This window comes from Pithys albifrons, chromosome 25, assembly GCF_047495875.1.
Source record: "Pithys albifrons albifrons isolate INPA30051 chromosome 25, PitAlb_v1, whole genome shotgun sequence".
NCBI classification, from domain to species: domain Eukaryota; kingdom Metazoa; phylum Chordata; class Aves; order Passeriformes; family Thamnophilidae; genus Pithys; species Pithys albifrons.
Genome location: NC_092482.1, coordinates 3,179,949 through 3,196,687, shown reverse-complemented (window position 1 = coordinate 3,196,687; position 16,739 = coordinate 3,179,949). Strand labels below are relative to the sequence as shown.

General features: G+C 59.7%; 3 protein-coding genes across 4 annotated transcripts; all 3 read right to left on the bottom strand.

Moving 5' to 3' along the window:
• Positions 1-149: 149 nt before the first annotated feature.
• Positions 150-2,764, bottom strand: TMUB2 (transmembrane and ubiquitin like domain containing 2). Its single transcript, XM_071577339.1, has 3 exons — positions 2,712-2,764; positions 1,130-1,901; positions 150-827 (listed from the first exon to the last, which is right to left on the bottom strand). The coding sequence occupies exons 2-3, from the start codon at positions 1,612-1,614 to the stop codon at positions 461-463; spliced, it is 852 nt and encodes a 283-aa protein (XP_071433440.1). The 5' UTR covers positions 1,615-1,901; positions 2,712-2,764; the 3' UTR covers positions 150-460.
• Positions 2,765-4,008: 1,244 nt separating this feature from the next.
• ASB16 (ankyrin repeat and SOCS box containing 16) lies at positions 4,009-7,433 on the bottom strand. Its single transcript, XM_071577516.1, has 5 exons — positions 7,124-7,433; positions 6,185-6,452; positions 4,472-4,964; positions 4,281-4,394; positions 4,009-4,196 (listed from the first exon to the last, which is right to left on the bottom strand). The coding sequence occupies exons 1-5, from the start codon at positions 7,431-7,433 to the stop codon at positions 4,011-4,013; spliced, it is 1,371 nt and encodes a 456-aa protein (XP_071433617.1). The 3' UTR covers positions 4,009-4,010.
• A 379-nt stretch (positions 7,434-7,812) lies between these two features.
• HROB (homologous recombination factor with OB-fold) lies at positions 7,813-12,455 on the bottom strand. Of its 2 annotated transcripts, none has more exons than XM_071577362.1 (10): positions 12,373-12,455; positions 12,148-12,198; positions 11,135-12,034; positions 10,680-10,763; positions 10,372-10,512; positions 10,001-10,109; positions 9,835-9,920; positions 9,180-9,287; positions 8,844-9,036; positions 7,813-8,120 (listed from the first exon to the last, which is right to left on the bottom strand). In XM_071577362.1, exons 1-10 carry the CDS (start codon positions 12,376-12,378, stop codon positions 8,047-8,049), a joined length of 1,752 nt encoding a protein of 583 aa, XP_071433463.1. In that variant the 5' UTR covers positions 12,379-12,455; the 3' UTR covers positions 7,813-8,046. The 2 variants fall into 2 exon arrangements, with proteins under 2 accessions (XP_071433463.1, XP_071433464.1); XM_071577363.1 differs by having other exon boundaries at positions 12,396-12,455.
• Positions 12,456-16,739: the final 4,284 nt, after the last annotated feature.

Below are 16,739 nucleotides of genomic sequence, written 5' to 3'. Positions count from 1 at the left end.
TCCCTGGCATTAATTATGGCTGGTTAATTAAGCAGGGCTGTTAGTACCCCCTCACCTCACCCAGCTCCCCCCACTCCATTTACCAAATGTGGGGCTGGATTTGGTTTTCATAATCCTCCAAAAGTACAGGAAGGGGGCAAAAAACAACCCCAGGGCAGGAAGGCCAGTGCTGGGGTGTCTTTAACACCCTTTATTTGCTTTAAAGAGTCCTTGGGAAGAAACCACAGCGCATTCCAGTGCTGTCCCACTCCCCCAGAGCTGGGATTGGGAAGGGGAGGGGGGGAATGGAATTCTGGGGGTGGGGGCACAGCCCCTTTTTTGGGGGGATGAAGTCCGTCCGTGAGGCTGGGATGGACGCACTGAGCTCCTGCCGTGCTGGCTCTGGTCACTGTAATGCCATGGGGACAGGGGCAGTGTGGGGACAGGGACACTGGTGCCTCCCCAGCTCCTTCCTGCCTCATCATGACTGTCCATACACCCCAAAGGCCAGGAAGGTGACCAGGACGGTGACCCCGATCAGGGACACGGTGGCCGGGGCAGTGAAGAGCTGCCGGTAATTGATGCGGAAATACCACCCGAGCGCCAGCACCACCATGACTGTGGGGACCATGAGGGTCCCGCCACCCAGGGGCAGCCCCGGGGCTGTGGGGACGGCGGGGACAGGGTCGGGCAGAGCGGGGGTGGCCACGGTGGTCCCCTGGGAGCGGTGGCAGTGGATGACAGAGTTGTCCGTGATGCGGAGCGAGCGCAGTGTCCGTGCCTGGTCCTGCAGCAGCTGCCCACGGTAGATGAGCTTCATCTGGCTCTCCTGGCCCGGGAAATACTTGCTGTGGGAGAAGGGAAGAGGTTGGAGGCAGCAGGGATGGGGCTCGTGGACACACCTGGGGCTGGTGGAACCCCCCTTCATTGTAAAATGGGGAGGGGACAGCAATGGCACTGCCACCATGCGCCATCTCTTTTAAACTTGTTTTAAACCCCTCACCTTGGTGCTTTTGGAAGAACAAGATAGATAAAACCCCTCTCGTGTTCTGGTGGGACGAGACTGTTTGCACTGGGGTGCAGGAGCTGGGAGGAGGGTGGGCTGGCTGCCCAGTCCCTCTCCCCATGTCCCCTTTCCCTTGGGACTCACCTCTTGAGGACCCCCACAGTGTCTTCAGGCCGGGCCATCGCCACCTCCTCGGTGTCATTGAGGAACTTGAGGCGGATCTTGATGAGGCCGGGGCACAGATCGCCCTCCCCGGGGGCGTGGGGCTCAGCCATCCCTTGGGACAAGCTCTGGACATCCAGCAGCTGCTCCAGGCTGGAGTCTGGGGGGCTCCCGCTGTCTCCCTGCGCCGCTGCTGCTCCCCCTTCCTCCTCGGTTTTCTCCTCCGTGTTTTCAGGGTCCCCGGGGGGTTCCGGGGCTTCGGCAGCCCCCGCAGGGCCCCCGTAGGGTGGGAGGGGCCCGAGGCGGATGACGGCCACGTCCCCTGTGCCCAGGACCTGGCTGGTGCCATCGGCCACGTACGTGGAGAGCCAGGCCAGCACCAGCGCCAGCACCAGCACCGCCAGCCCTGCCACCAGTGTCACCTCATCCCCCACCCCTGGGATGAGGGGAGCAACGGGGGGCTCCATGTCCCTGATCCCCCCCGCTCAGCCTGGGGTCTTTACTCCTGCCTCAATCCCCCCGTGCCTGCTGTGGGTGGGCAGAGGGGACCCCCGGGGCTGCTCCGCGGTCACCTCTGGCCTTCAAACCAATCCCAGAGCTGCTCCCGGTGCTCGGAGATCCCAGGGACAGGAGTTCCTCAGTGCTGGCAGCGGCTCCTTCGCATCCCGAGGCACGACAGGAGCAGTGCCGGGGCTGGTGGAGGGTCCCGCAGCCCCCTCGGTGCCCAGCGGGGCAGTGTCAGCCCATCCCCGGCCTGTGTGGAGCGGAGCGGAGGATGTGGTGAGAGGGGCGGGGAGAACTGGGGGGCCCGCTGGGTCCTGGTGTGTCCCTGCCCATCCCGGTGTGTCCCTGCCCATCCCGGTGTGCCCCTGCCCATCCCGGTGTGTCCCTGCTCATCCCAGTGTGCCCCTGCTCATCCCGGTGTGTCCCTGCCCATCCCGGTGTGTCTCTGCCCATCCCAGGGGTCCCGCTGTGTCCCGGTTTAACCCGGGGGTCCTGGTTTATCTCAGGAATCCCAGTTTATCCCACTGTACCCTGGTGCATCTTGGTGTACCCCGGTGTATCTGTACCCCGGGTTATCCCGCTGTGTCCCGGTGTATCCCAGTGTATCCCGGTGTACCCCCGTGTGTCTCGGTGTATCGGTACCCCGGTTTATCCCGCCGTGTCCCGGTATACCCCGCTGTATCCCGGTTTATCGCAGTGTACCCCAGTGTGTCCCGGTTTATCCCGCTGTACCCCAGTTTATTGCACTGTATCCCAGTGTATCTGTATCCTGGTGTATCCCGGTGTGTCCCGGTTTATCCCGGTATACCCCGCTGTATCCCAGGTTATCGCACTGTATCCCGGTGTATCTGTATCCCGGTGTATCCCGCTGTACCCCAGTGTACCCCGATGTATCCCAGTTTATCCCGGTGTACCCCGCTGTATCCCGGTTTATCGCACTGTATCCCGGTGTATCTGTATCCCCGTGTATCCCCGCTGTGTCCCTTTGTATGCCGGTGTATCTGTACCCCGGTGTGTCCCGGTTTATCCCGGTTTATCCCGGTCCATCCCCCCCACTCACCGCCTCCCTTCGCCGCCGCCCGCCGCCGGAAGCGCCACGTCACACGGCGCCGCCGCCAGGGGGCGGGAGGGGGCGCCGGGCGCGCGCGGGGCGCGTCACAAACCACGCCCACCCACCGAGAGGGGCGTGGCCGATGGAAGAAGGGCGGGGCGAGAGGACACGCCCCCTTGTCGGGGCGGGGAAATGAGGCGTGGCTTGTGGGAAGGGCGGGATATGATTGGTGGGCGGGGTTTGGGGCGGGGCGGGGCCTCCGGAGCCACGTGGGAACCCCCAGGGCGGGACCGCAGGGCGTGAACCCCCCAAGGGGCAGAACCCACCCCAGGGCAGAACCCCCCCAAGGGGCAGAACCACCCCAAGGAGCAGAACCCCCCACCCCAAAGGGGCAGAACCCACCCCGGGGCAGAACCTCCCCAAGGGGCAGAACCCCCCCAAGGGGCAGAACCCACCCTGGGGCAGAACCACCCCAAGGGACAGAACCCACCCTGGGGCAGAACCCCCCACCAAGGGGCAGAACCCACGCCGGGGCAGAACCTCCCCAAGGAGCAGAACCCCCTCGGGGCTGAACCCACCCCGGGGCAGAATTCCCCCCCCCCCCACCCCCCCCAAGGGGCAGAACCCAGCCCAGGGCAGAACCCACTCCAAGGGGCAGAACCCTCCCAGGGGCAGAACCCCACCTGGGGCAGAACCCCCCCAAGGGGCAGAACCCACTCCAAGGGGCAGAACCACCCCAAGGAGCAGAACCCACGCCGGGGCAGAACCTCCCCAAGGGGTCTGTACTCCCCCAAGGGGCAGAACCCACCCTGGGGCTGAACCCCCCTGGGGTCTGAACCCACCCAGAGGCCTGTACCCTCTCTGGGACCAGGACCCCCCACTCTGGGGCTGAAACCCCCCTAACCTCCACCAGGCCTGGACGCCCCCAAGGCCCAGAATGTCCCTGCTGGCTCATCTCATGGGGCTGGAATTCCCCCGTGGACAGCCCTGGCCCTGCCTGTCTCTTCTCCAGAGCCTGTCATCATCCCCCTTTGCCCACATCCCCTCCTTCCCCACATCCCCCAGGGGCCTTCTGTCACCTGTCTGAGACCTGTGACCCCTGGACCTGTCCCCCCCCAGTCCCCTGTACCCCCACAATCTCCCATCTCCCTGGAGCAGTAGCCATTGCCCACCCTGGTCCTCACGGGGACAGGTACACCTTGTGATCCACCTCTGCCGTGTCCCTTTATTGACACCAGCACACGGGGGCACAAAGGGAGGGGCCACCAGTGAGGCAAGCGGCACCAGGGGGGAAACTTGGGGTTGGCCTCAGGAGATCAGCCCCTCGATGGGCAGCTGGAGGTAGCGGCGCAGGGTGGGTGGCAGTGCCAGCCTGGGGACAGCACTGTGACAGCGGGCACCCAGGTGACACCGGATGGCCCAGCGTGCCAGGTGCTGCAGCCGCCGTGGCTGCCCCGCCATGTGCGCGGCCGAGGTGTAGAACTCCCGGTGCTCCTGGTTGGGGTGGGACAACATGGGGGTCACCAAGCTGGGGCGGTGCACAGGGATACCCCAGAACACCCCAGGGCACCCCCTTACCTCCCACAGCTCAGGGGGCACGTCCCCCACCCAGCCCTCGGCGGGTGGCACGTGGTCGTAGGCGTTGAGCATCACCTCCAGCGCTGGCGGGTGCTGGCAGCACAACCTGAGCATCTGCCAGCAGAGACGTGTCACAGAGAGGGTGACACTGCCACCGCTGCCACCACCACCCCGTCACACCCATCACCCACCCTGGGGTGCCCGGGGCGGGCGCCGTGGTCGAGCAGGAGTGCGATGGTCTCCTCGGGGCGCTGGTCCTGGTACTCATGAACAGCACGGAGGGCACAGTCCATGGGGGTGTCCCCGGCGCCGTTGGGGACGGTGGCATTGGCACCATGGCACAGCAGCAGCCGGGCCAGCCCGGGGTGCCCGTTGGCACAGGCGTTGTGGAGGGGTGTGTGTCCCTTGCGTCCCGCGGCCCCGGGGTCAGCGCCGGCCGCCAGCAGCCGCTCGGCCACGCGCAGGTACCGCTCGGCATCCTCGGGGTGCTCGGCCGCGGCGGCCGCGGCGTTCAGGGGGGTCTCACCCTGGTGGGTGCGGCGGGAGGGATCGGCGCCATGGTGCAGGTACAGCTCCACGTGGGTCACCAGCCCCTGGCGTGCAGCCACGTGCAGGGCTGTCACCTGCCGGTCACGCGTGCCCAGGTTCACCTGCGCCCCGTGTGCCAGCAGCAGCTCTGCACACCTGGGGAGGGGGGAAGGTGAGGGGGACACCTCATGGACAGAGCTGGCACTCATGGGATGCTCCCAGGACACTTCAGATAGAACTGACACTCTCAGGACACTCTGGGGAGACCTGACACTCAGGGGACATCTCCAGTGCCCCACTCCCCAGGACAATTCAGGTAGAACTGACACTCTCAGGACACTTTGGAGAGAGCTGGCACCCATGGGACAACCCCGGGGATGCTCCCAGGACACTCCAGACCCCTCACATCCCTGCCAGATAGAACGGACACTCTCAGGCCACTCTGGAGAGACCTGGCGCTCATGGGACACTTTCAGTGATCCCCTCCCCAGGACACTTCAGATAGAACTGACACTCTCCCCAGGATGCAGGTGCTGCAATGTGGGACTGCAAACAGGAGGCCCCTCTAGGACAAGGGGTCCTGGAGCTCTGGGTGTTTAGAGGGTGTGAGTGGGGCAGGAGGTGGAGCCTGGCATGCAAATGAAGCTGCCCACATGGGCAGGGCTCAGGGGTTGGGGGGTGCTTTTCTGGCAGGTGAATGTGGCAGGATTTGGGTGAATCTTGGATTGGGGGCGAGTTTGACATGCAGATGAGGATGAGGCTTTGGTGGGTGGGTGGAGCTTGACATGCAGATGAAGGTTTTGTAGGAGGGGCTTTGGAGGGTGGGTGAAATTTGGAATGCAGATGTGATGTAGGAGGTGCTGTTGAGGGTGGGTGGAGCTTGGCATGCAGATGATGTGAGGGAGGGGTTTGGTGTGTGTAATGCAAATGAGGTTGGTAGTGTGGGTGGGGCACACTATGCACATTTTGTGGGTGTGCCTGAGTATGCAAATCGCACGGGTGGGACCAGGCCGAGGACAGCCTGGGTGGAGTTTATGATGCAAATAACCTGTGTCCAACCCCTGCACATCGGATGGGTGGAGCTTGTCATGCAGGTGAGCTCCACCTCCTGACCACACCCACCATGCGGTTTCTCAGGTGTGGACGGGATAGAATCATAGAATCAGTTGGGTTGGAAGAGACCTCTGAGATCATCAAGTCCAACCCTTGATCCAACCCCACTGTGATCACCAGATCATGGCACTCAGTGCCACGTCCAGTCTCACCTTAAAAACCAAGGGCATATTTCACATGCAAATAAAAGGTGTGGCACCACTGGGCGTGGCATGCAGGTGTCTTCCCCACTCCCCCAAATTCTCCCCCCACCCCCCAAGTACCGCAGGCTCTGGGGCGCAGTGCAGAGGTGCAGGGGGGCCGAGCCCTCGGCGCTCAGCACGTTGGGGTCTGCGCCGAAGGCCAGGAGCAGGCGGGCACAGTTGGGGTGTGGCGCGGCCACGCTGTCGTGCAGGGGGGCATGGCCGCCCACCACGGCGTTCACCGCCGCCCCCCGCAGCAGCAGGTGCCGGGCACAGTCCTCGTAGCCGCGGGCACAGACGATGCGCAGAGCCGAGGTCTGCTGCCGGCGGGGGCTCAGCACCCACAGCCCTGCTGGGTGGCTGGGGATCAGCGGGGCACCCATGGGGGCTGCCCCAGAAACTCACCCCAAATCCCCCACCCACTCACAGCCCTGCAGGGGGGATCAGCAGGGCACTTGTGAAGGCTGCCCTGAAATCCACCCACCCACAGCCCTGCTGGGGCATCCACAGGTCTGCCCTGAAAACTCACACCCCAATGGGCACCCACAGCCCCATGGAGTTGGGGGAAGTGAGGCACCCGTGGGGGCTGCCCTGAGAACCCCCTCCAGATCCCTCACATCCCTGCCAGAGGGGCGGTACCCATGGGTGCTGCCCCAGGCCTGACCACCCATCCCACACCCTGCACTGGACCCCTCACCTACCCATAGCTCAGAGGGTTGGTTGTGAACCCCAACATCCCCCCACCTCCACTCTCTGGGGGGAGTAAACCCAGGATTGTCCCCCTTTCCCAGAGCATTCTCCACATCCCACCCTTCCAAACTGGATCACCCAGCCCACCTGGAGCTGTAGCCCCATCTGTCACCCTTGCCCTGGCTCCCCCCATTAATTTGCAGGGGGAAGTGAGAAAGGAAACGGGAAGGGAAAAGGGAGGGGAGAAGGAGAGAGAAAGGAGGGAAGGAAAGGAGAAGGAAGGAGGGAAAGGAGAAGGGAGGGAGAAGGGAAGGACCCCCAGCCCCATACCCTGCTCCGGTGACCACACCAGCTCCTCGCTGACCATCTCCAACACCAAATTCGCCGTGTCCTCGTCCTTGAAGATGCTCTGGACGCGCCGGAGGTCGCCGGCGTACAGGGCGTTGTGGATGGCGGGGTCCCGGCAGTACCGGCGCCGCCGGGGTGGGCTCGCAGGGGGCCGGGTGGGCTCCGGCAGGAACCGGCGCGTGGCCCATTCCCGGGCCAAGGCTCTCCGGCGATCCTCCCGCTCCAGCAGCTCCCGCTGGAGCCGCAGCGAGCGCAGGGCTGAGGAGCTGAAGGCGAAGGTTTCGTGGGTCATGGACACCCCGGGAGGGCTGGGGAGAGCTGGGGGGCAGCGAGCAGCCCCCTGCGCCTTGGGGAGGGTTATAAATAGGGCTGTGCCCCACACACGGATGTGGAATCAAATCGCAGAGCCAGGAGCCCTATAAATAACTCCTGGGTGGTAAACAGAGTCACGGGGTGCTGGGGAGTTTAACCTGTTGGTGGGTGCGAGGCAGGGATGTCCCATGGGGGTGGGATCTGGGCACTCCTCAATGCTGAGGGGCTGTGAGACCCCCAGAGGAATGGCCTCTTCTGCCCAGGGAGCAGAGAGAGAGGTGGGACCACTCAGGGTACAGGTTTGGGGTCCAGGGAGGGGACAGAAGGATGGTGACACACAAGGACACAGGTAATGCAGGGACAGAAGAGCCCTTTAATGCAGGTTTAGGAATGAGAGGGGATGTTGTGCCTTGAAAAGCAGGGACAGCGCTGCACCTTAGTCCCCCTGGAAACCCCAAGGACCCCCCAGCTCTTGGCTCCACAACAAACACAACACACAGAGCAGATGGGTGGCAGGTGTGGCACCTGCTCTTTGGCATCATCATCCTCACCAGGCCAAGGCACAGCCCAGCCCGTGTCAGCAGCTCCCGGGGTCAGCCACAGTCAACCTGGGCTGGGGCTGAGAAGAAATCCTCAGGCAGCTCTCCCAGGAGCCCATCCAGGTCATCTGCATGGCACAACAGGAGGAAATCCACGACTTTTATACAGGTATGGAATCATGGAATTGTTCAGGTTGAAAAAGCCCTCCAAGATCATTGAGTCCAGCCATTCCGCTAAGGCCACCCATGTCCCCAGGTGTCACATCCACACAGCCTTTAAATTTTTCCAGGGATGGGGACTCTACCACTGTCCCAGTCTGGCTGTGCCAGGGCTGGGCAACCCTTTCCACAAAGGAATTTTCCCAATATCCAATCTAAACCTCCCCTGGCACAGCTTGAGGCCATTTCCTCTCATCCTGTCCCTTGTTCCTTGTGAGCAGAGTCTGACTCCCACCTGGCTCTTCCCTCCTGTGAGAGGGTTGGAGAGAGTGAGAAGGTGCTCCAGGAGCCTCCTTTTCTCCTGGCTGGACAGGAGAAATCAACTCCACATATCACAGAGCCAGAGCCACAGCATCAAGGAATAGTTTAGGTTGGAATGGACTTTAAAGCTCACCCAGTGCCACCCCCTGCCATGGGCAGGGTCACCTTCCACCAGCCTAGGTTGCTCCAAGCTCTGTTCAACCTGGTCTTGGACACCCAGGAATAGGACAGCCACAGCTTCTCTGGGTAACCCCTTCTTTTGAGACTCTCCTTCTGCCATTCCAGAGGAGGGGAATCATCACCCCACCCCAGGATCTGTCTTCCACAGGACATGGAGCTTTTCCTCCCATCCCAGAGTGGGTCTGACTTACCCATGTCACATCCATCAGCTCCCACTGGCTCTTTCCGCCCGGGCTCAGGGCTCGGAGGGTGCAGGGAGAAACCCCCAAGATGCTCCTCTGTGCTGTGGCTGCTTGTCCTTGATTGTCCACAGTTGCCAGGGACAGGGACACCCTGGGGGAGCTGTGCAGGGGGGTCTGGGATTAGCTCAGTCTGCGCCGGGACCTGGAAAAACCATCAGGGATGAATTACTGGGGTCTCACAGGGAGATTTATTTATCCATCCCTCCTCCTTCCTCCCGAGGGTCCCCACAGCCCAGACCCCCTTGAGGGGTTCCCAGCATCGCCCCAGGGCCACCAGCACCTCACCTGCCACTGGGAGCAGCTGCCCTCGGGCTCTGGTGGGAAGATCCTGAGCAGGTTGTTGGGGGTGACATTGAGGTAGTGGTTGCGGTGGGAGGGGGAGAAGACCCCCACCTGCAAGGGAAGGGAGGAGGGGTCAGAGCCAGCTCTGGCTCCTGCCTGTGGAGGAGTTCCCAGATAAAGCCCCAAAATTACTCATATTGATACTCACAACTCCAGGGTGTCACAAAATAGGGAATGGGAAACGTGATCTATGTATTGACACACTCATAGTGCCTCTTATTCTAATATTTATATTCACAATTCCAGGGTGTTATGGAATGGGATAGGTGATGTACTCTATTAACAATCTGGTTGTTGTTCTTATCCTAATATTCTCTTAGCCTCTCATCCTAATATTTGTATTCACAATTCCACAGTATTATGGACAGGGATAGGTGATGTACCCCACTAAAACACTGGTTGTTCTCCTTTTCCTAATATTCTCTTATCTCCTTATCCTTCTATTCACAATTCCAAGGTGTGAAGGAATGGGGAATGGGACAGGTGACGTGCTGTGTTACCACCCCAGTACTTCCCTGTATCCCATTCCCCTGGGATGTGTGCCTGGTTCCCATGGGATGAACCCCTGCTGCCAGAGATCCACCTCCTGCTGTCCTACCTGCCTCAGGAGCAGCACGGAGCCAGGCCGGAGCTCGCTCTGCCTCTCCTCCAGCAGCAGCCGGTGCACCGTGCCCTGGATCTCCCCTAGGGATGAGGATGGGATCCATGAGCCCCAGGAGTGAGGGGCAGGAGCCCCACCTGGGCACAGGTACGGCCCCACTCACCTGTTGGATCCCGGAACACGGCGCCGGCACCGGCGCTGGTCCTGGTCAGGGTCTTGATCATCACGGCCATGCTGGGGACTTTGTTTTTTGGGAGCTGCTTCAGGGCTGCCTGCACAGCACAAAGGGGCATTTGGGGATATCCTGGCCAGGAGATGGACTCGAGGATCCTTGTGGGTCCCTTCCAATGTGGATACTCCAGGATTCTATGTCTCTCATCACACTGATATCCCCATGGGGATGTGGATGTCTGTGGACAGCCCAGCTCAGCCCCCTCCCCACATTGATTCCTGGGCCTAAAAACAGCTCTGAGGGGTGAGGGAAGAGTTGGAAACCAAATTCCAGGGCTGGTGGCCTCGTTTGGGCACCCTCACCTTCCGCAGCACCATGACCACGCTGTAGGTATGGAGGAAGCAGCCGGGATCCCTCTCGTCCAGCCTCAGCTCCTTCTTCATGGCCAGCCAGGGCCCCTTCCCAAAATCCTCCTCTGTGGGCAGTGGGGAGCTGGGCAGTGCCTGGAGTCATGAGACAACCATGGTCACCACACCAGAGCTGAGCCAGCCAGGGGGGAGCCACAGGGACCCCCTTCCCTTCCAGCATCCCTCTTTGGGAACCCACAGCAGCACTGATGGCATTCCCATTGGGATCTGCCAGAGCTGGGGTGGGGAGGTGTGTGTGTCACCTGTGTCCGTGGCTTTGCCACAGCCCCGTGAGCTGGAGTTTGGGGAGCAGAAACCAGGATCTCCTCCAGCAGCTTCCCAGAGTGCTTATGGGATAAAAGGAGATGTCCAGGTAATTGCATCGCTTCATCAGCTGCTCCCATCCCAACCTATCCCATCCCATGCCATTCCCATCATATTCCCATGCTGTCCCCATCCCATTCTCATCCCATTCTGTTCCTGTCCCCATCCCATTCTCATCCTGTCCCCTTCCCATCCCTTTATCACCCCACTCCATTTCTGTCCCCATCCTATCCCATCCCTGTCCCCATTCCAATCTCCATCCCCATCTCTATTCCCATCCTCATCCCCATCCCATCCTTATCCCTGTCCCCATGCTGTCCCCATCCCCATTCAATCCCCATTCCATTCCCACTCCCATCCTGTCCCTGTTCCCATCCCCATTCCCAGCACCCACCTGCTGGGGCAGGATCCCGGCGGGGCCCGGGAAGCGCCGGCTCTCCCTGCACGAGGGGGCTCGGGGGGTCCCCCCGGGGGCTTTGCTGGCTGCTGTCACCAGCTGCACCAGGTGGTTGGTGACCACGGGGGCGTTTGGGGGGCCAGGAGGGTTGGGAACCACAGGGGGATTTGGGAAACCAGGAGCTGTCTGGAGTGGGGGCCTCAGGGGGTTTGTGGAGCTGGGGGGTCTGGAGGGGGGCCTGGGGGGCTGCTGGCGTTGGGGACAGCTCTGTGCTGGAGGGGTCCGGGGCACCCCCAGCCCCGAGGAGGAACTGCTGCTTCCCAGGGATGCTTGGAAAGGCCTCAGGGATGGAGCCCCCAGAGCAGGGATGGAGCTTCCCGGCTTTCCCATGGAATTGGGGGCTCTGGGGGTGAAGGCACCGGCTGTGCTGGGCCGCAGCACCACTTTGGGAGTGGGGAGTGGGTCCTGCCTGTCCTGCATCCCCCTGGAGCCAGGGATCGGCTCCTCTCCCACTCTCAGCTTTTTGGGGATCCCACATTCCTGAGTGTTCTCCTTCCCTGGGCATATCCATGTGGGTTTCTCCCTGTGCCCGGGGGGCAACGGGGCAGCACCCGCTGGCATGGCAGGACCCTCCAGCTCCATGCAGGCAGCCAGGAAAAGTTCATTATCCAGCTCATCCTGGGGGGCTGCTCCTCTGGATGGGGGTCCCTGGAATCCCCCTGGATGCTCCCCCTGCCCCGCGAGCGGCCGGAGGGTGGGGGCTTTACTGGGATGGGGTTTACTGGGATGGGAGCTACTGGGATGGGGTTTACTGGGAGAAACTGGAGCATCGCTGGGTGAGGAGTATCCAGGGATCACAAACTGGTTCTCTGCATCTTCCACAGCGGAGAGGAAATCCTGTGTGGGGTGGAAATAAACCCATCGGGAATCCACATGTTCCCACAAAATTCACCAATGGCGTCACCCCAAGCCCTGGGGGCGTCCACAGGTTTTGTTGGGGGGTCCTTTACCTCGTCCTCCAGCTCCTCATCTGTCCCAAAAAGCTTCTGGAAGCGGCAGGACTGTGGGAAAAGGAGGAAACATGGGATTGGGGATACAACAAGTTCCTCTCCACTCGCGGGGGGGCCCCGGCGACCCCGAGGGCCCCGCGGCGGAGGCCTCCGCCGCGGGGCCCTCCGGGTCATCGGGGACCCCCATAGAGACTCTAAATCCTCCCAGAGGACCCCCAAACCCACCTCCATGTCCCCGCTCCCGTTACCATGGCAGCAGCGCGGCCCCGGCCTGGCCCCGGAGGCGGAAGCGGCGGGACCGGGATTCGAACTTGAGGCCTTTGGGGAAGAGGCGGAACTTCCCCTGCGGGGCCGGGCGCCCCCTGGCGGCGGCGGCGGCTCTTAAAGGGCCACACACACACACAAACGCACCCCTGTCTCCACGCGTGTCACGTGTGTCCCCTCGTGTCCTCTCAGCGCGGCCCCAGCCCGGCGTGATTCATCCCAGCAGCCAGGCGGAAAGGGACTTAGGGGTACTAATTGACAGGAAGCTCAACATGAGCCAAAAGTGTGCCCAGGTGGCCAAGAAGGCCAATGGGATCCTGGCCTGGATCCAAACTAGCGTGGCCAGCAGGCCCAGGGCAGTGACCCTTCCCCTGGACTCTGCCTTGGGGAGGCCACACCTTGAGTGTTGTGTTCAGTTCTGGGCCCCTCAGTTGAGGCAAGAGATTGAGGGGCTGGAGTGGGGCCAGAGAAGAGCAACGAGGCTGGAGAAGGGACTGGATGTGGCTCTGAGTGTCCTCTGAAACACCTCCAGGGACAGAGAATCCAACATGTCTTGATCCAACCCCACTGTGATCACCAGCCCAGGGCACAGAGTGCCAGAGTGATCACAGTAGGGTTGGATCAAGGGTTGGACTTGGTGATCTCAGAGGTCTCTTCCAACCCAATTGAGAAGAGAAGAGCAACGAGGCTGGAGAAGGGACTGGAGCACAAGTGCTGTGGGGAGAGGCTGAGGGAGCTGGGGGTGTTCAGCCTGGAGAAGAGGAGGCTCAGAGGTGACCTCAGCACTGTCTGGAACTCCCTGAAGGGAAGTTGTGGCCAGGTGGGGGTTGGTCTCTTCTCCCAGGCACTCAGCAATAGGACAAGGGGGCACGATGGGCTCAAGCTCTGCCAGGGGAAATTGAAGTTGGAGATGAGAAAGAAATTCTTTGCAGAGAGAGTGCTCAGGGATTGGAATGGGCTGCCCAGAAAGGGGGTGGATTCCCCATCCCTGGAGGTTTTTCAGCTGAGCTTGGCCGTGGCACTGAGTGCCATGATCTGGTAAAGGGACTGGAGTTGGACCAAGGGTTGGACTTGATGATCTCGGAGGTCTTTTCCAACCCAATTCTATGATTCTGTGATCCCCACACGTCCCCACTGCGTGTGCTGAGTGATACAAACACACACCACCCCCTGCCATGCTGTACCCACACACACACGTGTGCAGGTGCACAGGTAGGTGGTGTGGCTGGCAAGGGCACTCACATGTGGGGCTGCGTGTGTGTCTTGGCATATGCATGTCTGTGTGTGTGTCCTGCACGTGTGTCTCTGTGTGTGTCCCTGTCACACGTGAGTTTGTGTGTGCCTGGGTGTGTCCTGCACCTGTGTGTGGGTGCTCAGCACAGTCACTGTCGTTTTCGTCGTCGTCGTCGTGAGAAATGCTCTCATTTACCAATAAAATTTAGAGGGCACAAAGTCATGGAAGCAAAACTGAACTTTTATTTAACAAATTCAGCTGAATCAGGTGTGCCCCTCTGGCCTAGCAGACAGACCTAGAACAAAAAGAAGAAGAACTTTTTATACCCTCTCCCGGCCAGAAAAGTCCCTGCCCCTGTTCCTATTGGGTTCCTGGGGGCTCACAGTCTGACCCTGGCCCCAAGACCCCACATCCCTCCATAGGCATGAAATACCTTTGGAAACTTAACTACTCCCTCCCCCTTTTCTCTTCTTTGTCAATCCAGCTCTTTTAACTTCAGCAAAACGCTAAAATTCTGTTTCTAACAATTCACTCCTTCTTTTTATGTTCCTTTTTTGCTTTCATTCAGTTCTGTCCAACATGGATCAGCTTTTTGCTCACTGGGCTGGCATTCCATGTTAGAGTTTATCTTATGCAGGATGAGCTGTATTTCTTTTTTTTTTTTTTTGCTTTTCTTTTTTCTTCTCTCCTTCAAGTTGTTGTCCTTTTGGGTTCTCTCTGTTTGGATAGTGGCTACTAACTTTGGAACTGAAAAAACCCGAGGAAGACAACAATTTAACAATATAAAAGAAGATCAGACCATCACGCCGGGTACAAGGGTCATTGTCATCAGTATATAAATGAAGTACAGCTTGAATAGAAGTATTTGCTTATCTTCTGGCTGTTTTAACATTGCCTTTTTAAAGCTAACCAAACTATCCTTGCTCTGTGCAGACCATCATAGCTTTACCCCAGGGGACACAGCTTAGAGAGCAAAGCCCATGATGAGCTGAGGGGCAAAAACTGTGCAAAAAGTGTGCAAAAAGTCCCTCTTCCAACCCAAGGCAGGCGTGCAAGGCAAGAGAGAAAAAGCCTTCACCCAGCAAGCCACCCACCTTCCTCCGAGAAAGGCAACCCTTGAAACACTTCACACTCACACTCACACTCACTCACACTCACTCACACTCACACTCACACACGCTAAACTTCTGCGATGGAAATTCCAAGGTGAGAGAGGAGCAGGTTGGCTTCAGTCAAACCTCCTAAAATAAACGGAACAAGTTGAAAGCTACGAACATCCCCTTGAAGCCCTCTCGACTCCACAATTCCAGCTCTCCGCCACCGCTCCGCGCTGTCAGACGGCCTGGACGGGGCGTCCTCTATTCCGCCACCGGCAGGACATTCGCGTATCTCCCGCTGTTCCCCCGCCCGGCCTCGCATCCCATAGATGCGGGAACGGGCACGGCTCGGTCCCCCAGCCTGGGAGTGGCGCCTCGCCCACCTGGCACAGCCCCCCGAGCCACCTCCGGGCACTGAGGGACCCGCGATGTCGGAACCCTCCGAGGCTCAGTAGCCGCCGCAGCCGCCGCTCCGGGCTCAGCCTCCATCCATCACCAGCTCCGAGCCGAGCGCAGCGCAGCGCGGAGCAGAGCAGGCGATGCCGCAGCGCGGAGGGGAAATCGTCGTCGCCGTTGTCGTTGCCGTAGTAGCCTCCCTATAGCAACCGCCCTAGCAACGGGCCCTCCCCATAGCAACCACCATAGCAACGGTCCCCCAGCAGCCGCCCTAGTAACGGGACCCATAGTAACGGTTCTGGCAACGGCCGCTCTCCATAGCAACCGCCCTAGAAGGGGCTCTCCATAGCAACCGCCCTAGCAACAGGCCCTCCCCATAGCAACGGCCCTAGCAACGGTAGAAAGTGTCCTAGCAACGTGCTCTCCCCATAGCAACTGCCCTAGCAATGGACCCTCTCCATAGCAACCACCCCAGCAACAGCCCCCCTCATGGCAACGGCCCTGGCAATGGACCCACCTATAGGAACCGCCCTGGCAATGGGTCCCCCCATAGCAATGGCCCTGGTAACGGCTCCCCCTATAGCAACTGCCTGGGCAATTGGCCACCCCATGGCAACAGCCCTGACAATGGATTCCCCCATAGCTATGGCCCCAAAATGGCCACCTTTGTAGCAATTGCCCCTGCAACTGTAATCCTAACCTGCTGGCTACTTATGAGTGCTTGGTTTGCCACTTTTGTCTGGAGGAATCTTCATCTGTCTTCAGTTCTGGGCAGAAAAAAGGCCATTTTGAAGATGAGCTTCTGACAGCAAATGATGGCCCTTTCTGCCAAGAAAGAAAGCCAGCAGCCTTGGGCTCTCAGGTGTGTAGTGTTCATGGTAGAAATCATTATCACCAACTTCATCATCATTGTCGTCATCATCTTCATTGTCATCATCATCTTCATTGTCATCATCTTTGCCATCGACATTGTCATCGTTATCATCGTTGTCGTCATTGTCATCATCATCGTCTACATTGTTGTCATGTCTTTGCCTTTGTTGTCATCATCATCATGGTCATGTTTGTCTTCTTCATCGTCTTCATTGTCTCCGTCATCTTCATTGTCTTTGTAGTCAACATTGTTGTTGCTGTCTTCATCATCATCGTCTTCATCATCATCGTCATCTTTTTCATCGTCATTGTCCATGTTGTCTTTGCTGTCGTCATCTTCGTCACCGTCACCAACATCGTCGTCATCTTTGTCCATCACACATCCATGTTTGTGTTGTGCACACATATCTGTGGGTACGTGTACTGCACACACACGTGTCTCCATGTGTTTGGGTCCTGCACGTGCATGTGTGTGTGTCTTGCACACATATATCTCTGTGGGTGTCCTGCACACGTGTCCTTTTGTCCTGAACACACATATCTGTCTTGTATGTGTCTTTGTCCTTCACACATCTGTGTTTGTGTCATGCACACGTGTATCACTGTGTGTTTGGGTCTTGCATGTAGACGTGTGTGTCTTGCACATGGATGTCTGTGTGTGTCCGCGTGTTCTACACAGATCTGTGTTTGTGTCCTGCACGTGTGTGTGTGTGGCTGTGTGTGTGTCT